Raw genomic sequence first — 14,489 nt, forward strand, 5'->3', positions numbered from 1 at the left:
GTATCAGACTTTGTATAGTCGATAAAGTGTTTAATTTAAAATAATATAGAATACTTACATTATTTACAGTTATTTTCTATTTCATATTTTTGTAAACTCACCTGAAAAATAAATAAAATACATCAATTGCATTATATACACAATAACTCAGTACAAGACCTTTATTATAGACATTTTTTAAATATTGTAAAATAAAATTATTTTTACTATCGTTACTCTGTTAAGTAATTACAATATCTAAATACTCTAAATTTGCATTTGTTTATGTAAGGGCACCTTTATTATTAGATTGTATTATACATAAAAAAATATTTATACTTATTTTAAAACAAATGGCATGTATAATATTTACTTTACCGGCTGTATAATTATACTGTATAGCTGTACAATATACTATATAAGTGAAAGTATGCTAATGGAATAAAAATTCCCATGTCAGCAAACCTTAATGTTTTGACCTCCTCTAGCCAAAAAACACATTTTAGCATTGAAAACTTCTAGTAGGTGTACGCATGTTAACCTATTTCTTGCTTGATATTTACAGGTTGAATGAACTGATTAGGATATAATTAGCTCGATGAATGGGGCATTGAAGCCATTTGATTTAGGTTACAATCGGTCAAGGGAGCAAGGAAATACCGAGATATAGATAAAAACTCTTTTTTTTTGTAATTTTTGGATTCCGATTCCGTTACACTAATATGTCGTTTTTTTATATATTCGGGAATTAAATTAAGAGGTGGGGGTAATAGCCTGTCTCTTTTTCTGTTTTGTCTCCGGAACCACCGTAAGGTATTACTTTAAATGGATGATATGTAATGAATGCAAATGAAGTATAGTCTTGAACAGTCCCAAGTCGACCATTCCTGAAATGTGTGGTTAATTGAAACCCAGCAACCAAAAAACACCGGTATCCAAGATCTAGTATTCAAATCCGTATCCGGAGGATAAATAGAAAAAAAAAGAAAGGTTCCGTACCTCAAAACTTTCCTCAATGTGTGGAAGATTTTAAAACATCTTTCATGTACTTGAAAACAAAAATGTAGTAATACATATTTGGGAAAAACAATTTAATAGATTATTTCTTATTTCATATATCTTCAATGTGGTAAAATTACAATTTGGAATCGGTTAAATTATACAACGTAACTACCAGTAAAACCTCTTGTATAACATTAGATAATTCTGTTTATGATTAAAGCTTAAACATACGTAAAAAAATCGGCAGGTTTGATAACTTTCCTGACGTTGTAAAGAAATTTCTCTTACTCAGTTACTGACCGATTCCATGACCTCAGGAAATCGAAAATTCACTAACAAAGGTCTGACAACTCTTCCTTTTTTTCCCTGTTTAGCCTCCGGGATCACCGTCAGTTATTATTTCAGAGGATGAATGAGAATAATATATAAAAGAATAAGTGAAGTGTAGTCTTATACAGTCTCAGGTCAACCACTTCTGAGATGTGTGGTTAATTGAACCCCAACCACCAAACACCGGTATCCGCGACCTAACATTCAAATCTGTGCAAAAGTTTTTACAAATCCGTATAAAAACCTTTACTAGGATTTGAACCTTAGAACTCTCAACTTCGAAATCAGCTGATTTGCGAAGACGCGTTTACCACTAGACCAACGCGGTAGGTCGACAACTCTTTCTACCTAGAGCCAACCCAACCTAATCGCGTGGTTCTACACCGGATTTTTCAAAATAAAATAAAAAATTATCTTCCCAACGTCGAGTTGATCTTTTCAAATATCTTCTTTCATCTGATGTCAAAACTAACACTCTAGCAGCAACTCTTTCGTTCCCCATTCAAGAGAAGTGTTCTGCCTACCGCAATCTACGACTTTTGATCATTCTAATTATTATAATATTCTGGTAATTATTATAATAATTACATCTGGACTCGAATATAATAATTTATGTATTTCAAAATTGTTGCGCTTTCTAAACTAATCAAATATTTATCAATTATAGGATCAAATACTTTTACGCGACTGACAGAAAGGAGTGTAATGCATTTAGGGTGTATATATGTACTCGTATATTTTTCCACCGTAACAGCTCAACAACGGCTGAACCGATTTAAATTATAACCCGGCGTTGGAATCCTTACGTAACCAACAGTGTCACAGGCTATATAAATATGATTAATGTTTAATTTTTTTTTTTAATTTGAAAAAATCTATCAGATAAATGAATAACTCGCATATCAAACTTCATTCTGAACGATTCGGAAACCATACGTGTCAAGTTGTTGTTTTCACACGACTGCCCAAAAAGGAGCTCAACAACTGAACTGATTCAAATGTATGAGCCCTCGTTAGAATCCTTACATTACCGGTAGAGTTATAGGCCTATAGCGTTATAGGCGTTGTAGGTAATATTTAAATAAATTTAAAAAAATTGAAAAAGAAATGTACTATATAAATTATTATACACAAAATTGTCACCCGCATGCTCTTTAATTATTCTATATTAGTAATTATCCTAAATTAAAGAGTAGTGTTTGTCGGCAATGATTTTTTTTTTTAGCAGTCGAGTATTTTAATTTTGAATATTTATGTTTTATTTACAGAATTTTATTCACAAAAACCTTCCTTTCATCCACTTATATCAATGATCATTTTTATAACCACTTAAGTAACTTTCGTACACATTAAAATATTAATTTTAAATTCAAATTTTATTGCCATCAATATTTCATAAGAAGTTTCGTACAGATATGAAGTTTTAACTCTATCCTATCTAGACTGGTCATTTTAAAAAATATGAATAGGATGACAAATAAATTTGTGATAAAAGAAAAGTGGAAACAAAATATTTTATTTTACTTTCACAAGATAATTTTAAAGCTTTTTCGACTTTATACAGAAATACTTACAAAAGCTATATTCAGTTTACGTGTAGAAAACAAAAGCAGTATTCGGCTTTAGTATTCTTTACGTAACATTTAAGGAAGTTATTGAGTATCGAAGCAATTTTTAAAATTAATTTTGTAAAAATCAAAAACATATCTTGTTTTCAGTTTCTTTTTATCATAGATTTTTATCAAGTAAAGGCTTCATCCATCGATTATTAATAAATTTGTGAATGGAGATAAGCATGCATAAAGCCTGTGCTTCTAGGTAGTGCCGCGCTATTCCATCACTGTGGTAATTCCTTACACTGGGAAATTTGAATGGTTAAAAGCGGTAAAAAAACCTTGAAATGTGCCAAAATTTAAGAGTAAAAAGAAATGTAATGTTTTAACTATGCTACGAAAATTACATTGAGTAGTTTGTAAGTGGAGAACATCAATGGTGGTGGTTAAAAAGTTCCTTTATAACCCCCCCCTCATTAACCCACCGGGTTGGTCTAGTGGTTAACGCGTCTTCCCAAATCAGCTGATTTGGAAGTCGAGAGTTACAGCGTTCAAGTCCTAGTAAAGCCAGTTATTTTTACACGGATTTGAATACTAGATCATGGATACTGGTGTTCTTTGGTGGTGGTTGGGTTTCACTTAACCACACATCTCAGGAATAATCGAACTGAGAATGTACAAGACTACACTCATACATATCATCCTCATTCATCCTCTGAAGAATTATCTAAACGGTAGTTACCGGAGGCTAAACAGGAAAAAGGAAGAACCCCCCTCATTGCGTTGTCTATATTCCTGGCATTGTGATCAGTTAACTGGCATTGTGATTTTTACATGGCGGTAGCCTCTTATATACAACTTATTTTAAAATGACGGTTTATTTGTTCACAAATCAACCACTTTATTTTGTCAAGCTGCCTTCAGCCAATCTTTTAGAACTCTTGATGAAAGTCGGCTAAAAAGCTGATAAATTAAAGAAAACTTTATTTTTTTTAATTTCATTTTTTATTTTATAAATTTTCATGATACTAGCAACCATTAATGTATATTTTTTAATTTGTAAAGAAATTCTCACAATTTTTGAAAATCATTTAAAAATGTAGTACTTTTCATTAGCACTATGGGAGGATTTCCTAACACATGCAGTGTGGAATCTATTGGAAGGAATGCTTTAAAAAGGAATATTTTTTTCCATATCAAATAGATAGGTTTTCTAGTAAATAGATAGGTTTTTTCTTAACTGCAACAATAAGCCCTCATCGAGAGGTTTTCAATCAATTCATCGGTTCGAATCAGACTTTTTTAAATTAAACCTCCGGGTTCACAGTTAGGTATTGCTTCAGAGTATGAGATGAATTGATTTGTAGCGTGTGTGAAAATGCCATGCCTGACTGGAATTCGAACCTGGAACCTCCGGATGAAAGACCGAGACGCTACCATTCGGCCTAATAAATCAATATATGATTTATTAATAAGTAATTATTAACCTCTGATTGCAAAAATTTTACAATAAACAGTAATTCAATAACAGCAACAAAAAAAAATGAAGAAAATCATTAATTATTAGTAAAATAAAATTTTATTTACTTTTAAAACGTATATATGTAATTAAATAGGCGTACAAGGAAGTCATGTAGTATTCACATCAAATTTGGTGAAACATTTAATTATTTAATATAAATGGAGAATTATAATTTATAATCGTATTATTTTTATTTATGCATTTGTTTCAGCCTACTTGATAATAAATATTGCTATAAAATTTAGTAACCTTCTCCTGTTTCGTTTTTGTTTTCATTTTGTAGATGGTTATATGAAAATAATTTAAAAAAACATAGTATTAGATACATACTTTAAATAAATACATTTAAAGTATGTATTTAAAGTACTTCTATTTAGAGTAATAAAGGGAAATTTATTCTAACCTAAAACTTTAGGTAAGATTTTTCAGTTAATAGTTTTATAAATATTAATGTTAATAATAATTAATACTTTACCAGTTGTGTAACTGTCCACTTTTGTTAAAGAATTGGAGGATCGTATCTCACTTTCAAATGAAATAAGTTTAAATGAAGTGCAGCAAAAATGTGTGTAATTTAATAGGCGTACAAAGATGCCGGCCTCTGTGGTGCGAGTGGTAGTGTCTCGGCCTTTCATCCGGAGGTCCCGGGTTCGATATCCGGTCAGGCATGGCATTTTCACACACTATAAATCATTCATCTCATCCTCTGAAGCAATACCTAGCGGTGGTCCCGGAAATTTAAAAAAAAAGTCATGTGGTGTCCACATCAGATTTTTTTTTTAAGCATATGCCTCAACCAGCGATGATCTTGAATGAGAAATGTTTTGAATTTATAGTTTTTTTTAAGACGAATAATTTTTTTTAAACTGGATTTTTTAAAAAATCAGAAATACAAGCAAAATTTTTCTACGACTTAAAACTATAATAAAAAACTAAATAATTTTTAAGAAAATTAAATAGTTTTAAGTTTTTGAATAGATAATGCACTAATCTGCAAGTAAAAGGACGAGAGTTCTAAGAATAAATTTAGAAAGTTAAGATGAATATTCAATCTTTAGATAAATAAATTGTAGTGATAAGAAAAAAATTTTTATGAATCAATATAACCACACGAAGAGTGAAATGTCTCCTTTCTTTATCAATCTATAGTGTCATTCCCAGTAATAATTTTAAGGAAAAACTATTTCCTATATAAAAATAATTAATGTAACTTTCTATAAAAAAAAATTTATCACAATAAAATTAATAATTGTAGTAAAAAATAATTATTTTTAATTAAGATATAACCATTTTATTAAAAAATAAAAAGATTTCTTCGTAAACGATATATTGCTTTATAAAATAAATAACAGAAGATAAAGGAGTCTCGGCAATTCGTGTGGAGTTCCCGGGTTCGAATCCCAGGTCAGGCATGGCATCTTTTCATATGCTGCTAATTTTCACCGGGCAATGACTATAGTTGTTAATGCCCGCTCTTTACAATGATCACTGGTGTTCTGGGGGTAGGTCCTTACAACACTGACTCCAGTCTTCGTTCCAATACTGTTTCCAATCTTCCACATCATCTATTAACCTTCATCTTTCATCCTTCATCCTTGCTTCCTTCTTTTACTGACCCTTCCTATGCAGTTTGTAAAGATTCCACTTCCTTTTATCACATATAACCGGTTTCCTTTTCTTTTGTGAACTCCCCTTCTACTTTAATCCTGTTAATTACTTCCTTATTCTTCACTTATCCGTTCATGTTACTTTCTACATACTTCTCCATATCCACGTCTCAAATGCTTCAATCCACTCCCTCCCCCTCTGTCATCATCGTTGCTTCATTTCCATACAAGACACTTCATACGAAGTATTTTATATAGCATCAAATCAAACTAATTTTTTCTTTCTTTTAAAACGGAAATATCTACCCTAAATTACGTTCATGTTTATTAACTTTCTTTTTTCCTGTTTAGCCTCCGGGAATTACCGTTCAGGTATTACTTCAGAGGATGAATGAGGATGATATGTTTGAATATAAATGAAGTGTAGTGTACAGTCTCAGTTCGACCATTTCTGAGTTGTGTGGTTGATTGAAAAACCCAACCACTAAAGAACACTGTTAAGTGTTAGGTCACAAAATTTCGTTTACGCATAAATTTCGTGATATTTTTACAGGTTTTAACTGGATTCTTTACACTTCTTTCAGTCCTGAGTGTTATCCTCCTGAAATAGTGCCTATTAACGATTGTGAGCCTATTACTCCGGACAATTTCTTCTCAGGAACGAGCATAATCCAATGGGACTAGGGATAACCACAAAGGTCTTTAATGCGGTCGTTTCCCTTACCATCCGAATCCTATGCCGTTGAACTTTTGGTTTTCATCAGTCATTAGGAAATGATTCCCATTCTAAGGGCAAGAGGGTGCCCTGCCATCTATCGCTCCTCCACCCTCCATACAGGCTGCTGTTATTTGTAGAAGGGGATCTCCTATCCCGGGAGATTCTCGGTCCCAGCCTTCGTTAGCCGCTTACTACCTCAAAAAATTATGTAATTTAAGTACATTTAAGCACAATAAGTTTAGGTATGTATTAAACATACCTAAGCAATTTCTACCAAATTACCTCTAATTATAATTAATTAAAAACACAAATTAACTATTTTTTTTTTTAAATAAAATTTATTTAATTTCAGTACATTATGGATTAAAATTTTTTTACTTTTACCATTACTGATGTACGTTTATAATGATGTTAGATTATGTATTTATAAAAATTATCTTTAAACAAAAAAAAAAATTAAAAACAACATGTAAAAAAGCCTATGCCAGAAGTCAACTAATTCAGTATATGCTCAAGGTACGAAAACAGAAATAAATGATTCTTCTTTACAGATCCAATCCATAAAATTTTATATCATTATTTTAATTCAAAGGACAATTAAAAAACAATTTGAGTAGACGAGACTTACAAACATCACAAGGTTTTAAAAGTAGCTTATATCCTGTTTTAGCTATCAACATCGACAAATACATACTAATCGTTATCAAATTCGATGGTTTACACATTTTTATAAGACATAACAATAATGACAAGCTGCTGTTACCCTTCGTCAAGCATCTTTTGAGCTACAAATTCAAGATATTCGATAAAAGAACCCACATTATAAGGTACTTCGCCGTCTGGAGTTTTAATTGTTCTTAAGAATTGAACGCACGGATAAGCTTCTGCATCCGCAAAATTCTGATTTTCTGGATCGATCGCCATGCTCATCAATAGTCCCAGCAGAATATTAAAATGTTCTGCTAGATTATTATCGTCAGCAGGTGTAATACCATTTATCCAATTTTTGTAACCGAAATAACCTAATAATTTATCTCCGTCCGGTAATCCATTTTTAGGATCGTAAACGCCTTCATCAAAGATACACGGATCTATTTTCGGTTCCACATAAGGAATATTTCCTTGAATTCTTGCAGAGTTCGGTAATACTTGAAAAAGAGCGCTTTTAAGATCAAGATGAGGCATTTCAGCCAATACACCTTTAGGTGCTCCAACTCTAGGCGGTTTTGGTATTTTACGTGGATCTATATACGATTTTAAATAGCGTCCCGGTCGAGGATTCACTCTCATTACTTTAATAACGGCTGACCCTCTGGCCAACTTTTCCTTCTTTGACATGGCATCCATTTTGATTTAATGTTATTTCCTGTCGTTTCACAAAAAATTATAATTATGATTTTTTTTTTTTTTTTTTTTGCAAAAGAAATAATAAATGTATTCTTTTGTTTAGTAGAATAATTATGATATATGACGTTAATTTGAACAAAAAATAAAATGGTGTATGTTTGTGAACATGTTTATGTTTACTGTTTCGTTGAATTTTAATAACTGAATTATGTTTTATGTTTACATACAAGAAATTGTAATTAACCATATCGCTTAGCAACAGTCAACAATACAACAAAGAATAAAAATGTTAGAATAAAAAATATATATATTTATATATACTCCCTCGTGTTTTTAAATGTCACATAATTGTACTTACCGTATTTGTAGAATTGAAATTCGTATTTTAATATGAATTTAACTATACAAAAAATATATATATATTTAAATTTAAATAAGTTACTTTGCACGATATTTTTTAGTTACTGATTATTAAGAAAAAAATTCTAATTTTTATACGAATTTGTATAATTAACTGAAATCTATATTTAATAAAAATATAACAAACATCAACAATTTTGATATGTTAAAATAAATAAGTTATCTTTATTTCTTATTTCTCAAATTGATTAAAAATATTATTATAAAAAAATATAATTACTTTTCACGTTCCTCCTAAAAATGCTGAGAGAGTTATTTTGAGAAAGTTGGTTGATGAGACAACCAATTTTTCAAAATTATAAAAAAAAATAATTTACAATTCAGAAACAGCTACTGAACACTATTTTGAACATATATTTACGTACACGTTGAACGGGATGAAGATAAAAACTGAATTTGTTTAGTTAGTATTATTTAAAAATTCGTCCACACAGTAATGTTTTCGTAAAAGAAAGTCTTTAAATCATTTTAAATAAATTTGTGGGGAGATTTTTCAAATGTTTCTACAATTAAAAATGGCAACGGAAGAATAAAACCCTTTCTAGTAAGCTAAGTATTGATTGTTGTTGGATTGGGTAAAGGTAGGTAATCTTTTAAAAATATAAGTGACCTTTTTTTTATCAAAAGCAGGATATTTTTAAAAACGTAAATTATATTAAACTTTATGTATACGCCTACACGATTATCGTACCGATAATCTTACGGGCACCAATTTCTACCTTAAAAAAGAACTCTTACAATAAGGGATGACATTATACCCGTACAGTATAAGAGAATATATGTAGTTAAATATTTTGGTGGATTCTATATAATTATATTAAATTTTAACGAACTGCACAGAACTGCTGCTTGTTAGAACAGGTAATAAAATTACTCATAAAATATGTTTATAAACGAATTTATCGGTGTCCCGTTGTTGGTTTTTTGCATTGGATAATAATGGCATTTATAATGTAGTAGAGGTTAAATTGAAAATGCACATTATTTCTAAAGGTTAACCGTAAAAAAGTAACTATAAATAAAGTTTTTGTATAAATCAGGTTAAACTAAATAATTATTAAACAAAAATCACAATCGAAATAAACGGAAAATTCACTGAAAATATTCAACGAACACAATTTTTTTTTTAAATTTTTACACATAAAACACAACACAATTTTAAAACTAAACAGACTGTATTAAACAGCTGACTTAACAGGAGTGTTTTTTATTGTTAAATTATTTATTAAAAATGTTATTTCATCACCGTCAAATATTTTTATTTATTTTAAAAACAAACTAAAAATTACATAAAGTACTAAAAAACATTTTCTTCGGTTTCTTTTTTCATTACAAAACAAAACAAAAAAAATATTTCCCAATGTAAACAAACAATTTTACAATTGAACCCATCTACTTTGCAGTAATAAGAGCAAAATCTACTAAGTAACAAAATTTAACTATAGAAAAAATTTAATATGAATTAAAATCATTAATTTACTTTATCAAGAGAAAAAATAAAATATTTTTTAAGTAAGAAAATAATTGTTTTGGTTTCTTTTTATTAACCACTTTAAAAAAAAAGGTGGATTTCTCAATTTAACCCGTAAGTAATTGTTCTTTTTATATTTAACCAATAATCAGTAACCAATAGCATTGGTTTAAATAATTCTTTTCTTTTTTCGGCTACATAATTGTATTTTATATCTATAGATTATATATATAAGCGAAATTATCTAATCCGGTCAAATTTTAAATGTCGGGTTTATGAAAATCTTGGACGATTCATTTATCTCCTCTAACCACAGAAACATAGATTTAGCGTTGAAAACTTTCGGATATATATGTTGGCCTGTCTTATGTTTGATACCTTTGGTCTGGATGGACCGATTTGGAGGAAATCTGGTACGATGATTTCTGTATACGAAGCATCGATGTCATGTAAGCTCAGGCAAAGGTAGAGAAAAATATATGGGACTTTATAGGTCTCGTATTTTATAATGTAGAGTAATTTTTTTTACATAGTTTTTTACGTTACTTAACATACTTTAATGTTCTGTTTACTTTTCCACCCAAATTTTTGTTTATAGAATTTTTGTTTCCACCCAATTTTTTGTTTATTATGTTTGTAACTCTTTTATAGACAATAATGACAAGTATTAACTTGTATAGATATTACGGTAAATCATATTATCATATTAGAAAACTCGAACGATAAAACTATAGAGATTTTGCTTTATAACGAATTAAATAATTTTCGACAGCAGCTCGACGAATCTTACGTACTGTCTGGCGTACGTAAAAGTACCTATTAAAGGTTTCTTTTACAGAAACGAAACTGTTCTCAAAAAACTGCGCACCCGTTCAATACTAAAAAATAGAAATAAAAATAAAAATACAATACAAACAATAGAAATAAAAATAGAGTGCGTCCTAACTTAAAGTGCCATCGAAATTCATTATGAGAGTTTTCCACACTTCATTATGGAATGAAGTTTTTGAGACAGTATCATTCCATTTCAAAGCATTTCAATGATTTATGATTCGTAAGATGGTATAAGTTACGTTCTATTTATTTATGATTCAGCGTTACCGATCGTTGTAATTTTCAAAATTTCCCACTTACTCGAAATACCTTGAATAAATAAAAATATGTTTATGTTATATTTAGTTTATGTTTTTACTGGACCTACCTCTGAATTTCTTTCTTGGATTTTCCTTATCAAGACTTGGTTCTCATCTTTTGCATTTTTTGCAAAAGGACGATTGTAATTTATGGCCATTAAAAATCTCATATAAAAATGTTATAATAAATAAATTCAAAAAATTAAACCGATCTTCAGTCAAGTTACATTAAATAATAATTTAATGCAGAATTGTAGACAAAATCTTTCTTAAGCCGTATATCGAAAAAATTACGTTTCCAGACCTATGTTTAAATAAATCATGTTTTTTCTATGCCTAAACTATGTTCCCTCGGGAGCCTTAGCTGGGGTTGCTTTCAGACTTGTTGGAAGGTGGCTTTGTGCTCTTAAAATCAGGAAAGGATCCGAGTGAGGTCAGCAGTTATCGACCCATCAGCCTCTTGTCGGTAATCGGCAAGTTGGTTGAAGGGCTGTTTGTGGAACGGCTCTGGGAAAACATCGATATGAACGGTTTTCTAAATCGAGACCAATACGGCTTGAAAGGCTTGAAAGGAGTTGGCACCGAGGATTGCATTTTAGATACTCTCGCCGAGATGGAAAGTGCCGACTGTAAATATGTTTGGAAACTTTTATTGACGTAGAGACAGCATTTTCTTCCTTTTGTTGAAGTTCTGTTCAATATCAGTTACGCCGCAATGTTCCCGTAGCCCTGCAGGCCGTGGTACGTGACTATTTCTCTAACCGTACGGCTCTGTTTAAGGATGCGCACCTAGTTGTAGAAAAATCCGTTACCAGGGGAAGCCCGCTGGGTTCCGTTCTCGGTCCCCTGCTGTGGAACCTGGTATTCGTCGGATTTCTGGGATTGATATTTCGAGAAGGGGCCACGGCCCAGGCTTTCGCCTATGACTGTCTCCTTTTAGTTCGTGGTAATTCACGACCACAGCTAGAAGACCGGGTGCAGGCGGCCTTGTTAACTGCAGAGGGCTGGATTGACATTCAAAATTTAAAGAATTCTGTGGCCAAGATGAAGTTTATGGTTTTCAAGGGCGCAGACAAATTATCGTACAGTCCCAAACCCCATATTAAATATAAAGCCTGTGTAACAGCCGAGTGAGAGTTCATAAGTAGCTAGGTGTATTTATATTATGAAAAGTTGATTTTAGCAACCACATTAGGCAAGTAGCGGCGGACGCCGTCTCAGTACTGCACAAATTTAGGAGGATTGCTCGGAAAGACTATGAGTTGTCTGGCCGTCAAATGTACGTGGTTTAACGAGGTATCTTCGAAAGAATGCTCTTTTGTGGCGCAGAGCCTTAATTGTATGCACTGGTGTTTTTAAAACAACCTCCTACGAGAGTACCACCGTATTGGGAAAGGCTCTTCTAATCGATTTAGTGGTGAAAGTTCGGGCAGCCATGTGGAATTTGCAAAGAGGCCGGAGGCCGAGGTATTTAGGATGCGGTTTCGAGCCGAGCCAGTACCGGAGTGGAACGGCGATCACAATGCACCAGATCTAAATTTCGTTCAGTTGCCCATCTTCCGCCTGCGGAAGAGGCTGCAGAGCCTCGCGATGGAAGCATGGCAACTGGAATGGGAATCATCATTAAGCGAAGACCCTTGTATAACTTATACAGAATTTGGAAGGATAGTATGCCTCGAGCTCGTTTTTAAGGGCAACGGATGCCCGGATGCTCACAAACCACGTTAAGTTTAACCAATATCTGTTTCGGTTCCGCTTGGCAGCTGATGAGCTGTGCGTCTGCGGGTAGGTCCGTCAAACAAACACCTGATGTTTGACTGCACTGTTCTTGCGAGGGGCCAGAGACCGGGCCACCCTAGAACTTAGAGGTCAAAGGGAAAATTGGCCACTCAAAAACGGCGAGTCAATATGGCGAGAGCCGCATTATCGGACCGTGTGGGAGTTTCTAGATGGGGTTGCTTTGTTCAATCGGCATCCGTAGTTTGCTGAAGAGAAAGACTCTTACCGCATTGCCGTGGGAAGCTAACACTGAGTATGGCTGACTACTAGCCAATTATTATGGCTCAAAGCGCTATAAAATGGTAGACAGCTACTTGCTGGCATTCAACGACCTAGGCGTGGCAGTGAATTGCTGCCTAGACGAAATAAATTTTATTATGGATGTCATATATATTTTTAGTAGTTGACGGGGTGCGCCTACCCATTTTAGCAAATATATGACAAGTGAGCGGTTGGGACACGTCAACCGATGGTGTATGGCACCATGCTTAGTCCGCTCATGCTGTTAGGTAAGCTCTAGGAGCTATGTTAGGATACTGGTTGCTAAACTGTTCGAGGCTCAGTAGCCGTTTGTGGAACAGACATTCAGTCTTATGCTTTAGGGCGACCGAATGGGGTTGTGGCAAGAGAAATGCCAAGCAAACCAATGCACTGGTATGTTTAGGGCAAACTCCTACAAAGATATCACCGTATTGGGAAAGGCTCCTCAATCGATTTAGTGATGAAAGTTCGGGCGGCTATGTGGAAATTGTAAAGAGTTTGGGAGGCCCGAGGTATTTGGAATGTGGTTTCCAAATACCGGATGTGGTTTCCAAGCCGGGCCTGTACTGGAGCGTAACGGTGATCGCAACGCACCGGTTCGAAATTTCGAACAGTTGGCCATCCCCCGCCTGCGGAGGAGGCGGGATGGAAGCCTCGCGATGGAAGCATGGCAGCAAGACTAAGCAATGGCACGCCATGACTAAGGGTTGGACCTTGCATAGATTTAAACAGGACTTGGGGGGTGGTAAGCATCTATTTCTTTTTAAGGGCAAGGGGAGCTTTTGGGGTGAGCCAGAACTTAGGCCACCCTGGAACTTAGAGGTCAAGGGGAAAGTTGGCCACTCATATGCGGCGAGTCAATGTGGCATGAGCCGCACTGTCGGACCGTGTGAGAGTTCTGTGATGCCGTTGCTTTTTTCAACCGGCATCAATAGTTTAAGGGGTGTAAGAATCCTACCACTTGCTATAAAAGCTACCCTCGAGAAATGGCTGGCCATCGGTCAAATATAGCTCCAAGTGCTATATATGGTGGACAGGTACTTGCTCGCACTCAGCGACCCAGGCGTGGCAGCAAATAGGAATACATTTTAATTTATTGACAAGTCATATATTTTAGTATGTAGACGGGGTGCGCCTATCCATTTTAGTAATATTGATTACTGAGCGGTAGAACACGAAAGCGAGTGGTGTAAGGCACCACGCTTATTCCGCTCACGCTGTTAGGTAAGCTCTAGGAGCTAATTAGGATATTGATCCCTAAACCGTTTTGAGCACCGTAGCCGTTTGTGGCTTGGACATTCGGTCTTATTCTCTAGGGCGACCGAATGAGGTGGAGGTGGGAAAAATGCTAGACAAACCAGATGCCT

General features: G+C 33.5%; 1 protein-coding gene across 1 annotated transcript; it reads right to left on the bottom strand.

Moving 5' to 3' along the window:
• Positions 1 to 7,470: 7,470 nt before the first annotated feature.
• On the bottom strand, positions 7,471 to 8,058 carry LOC142319980 (uncharacterized). Its single transcript, XM_075357659.1, has one exon. It carries the CDS (start codon positions 8,056 to 8,058, stop codon positions 7,471 to 7,473), a length of 588 nt encoding a protein of 195 aa, XP_075213774.1.
• Between the last annotated feature and the right edge of the window lie 6,431 nt (positions 8,059 to 14,489).

Source organism: Lycorma delicatula, chromosome 2 (assembly GCF_047948215.1).
Source record: "Lycorma delicatula isolate Av1 chromosome 2, ASM4794821v1, whole genome shotgun sequence".
NCBI lineage: Eukaryota > Metazoa > Arthropoda > Insecta > Hemiptera > Fulgoridae > Lycorma > Lycorma delicatula.

Excerpts from the sequence above, each read along its gene's own strand:
- LOC142319980 (XM_075357659.1), bottom strand. The coding sequence starts at position 8,058 with ATGGATGCCATGTCAAAGAAGGAAAAGTTGGCCAGAGGGTCAGCCGTT.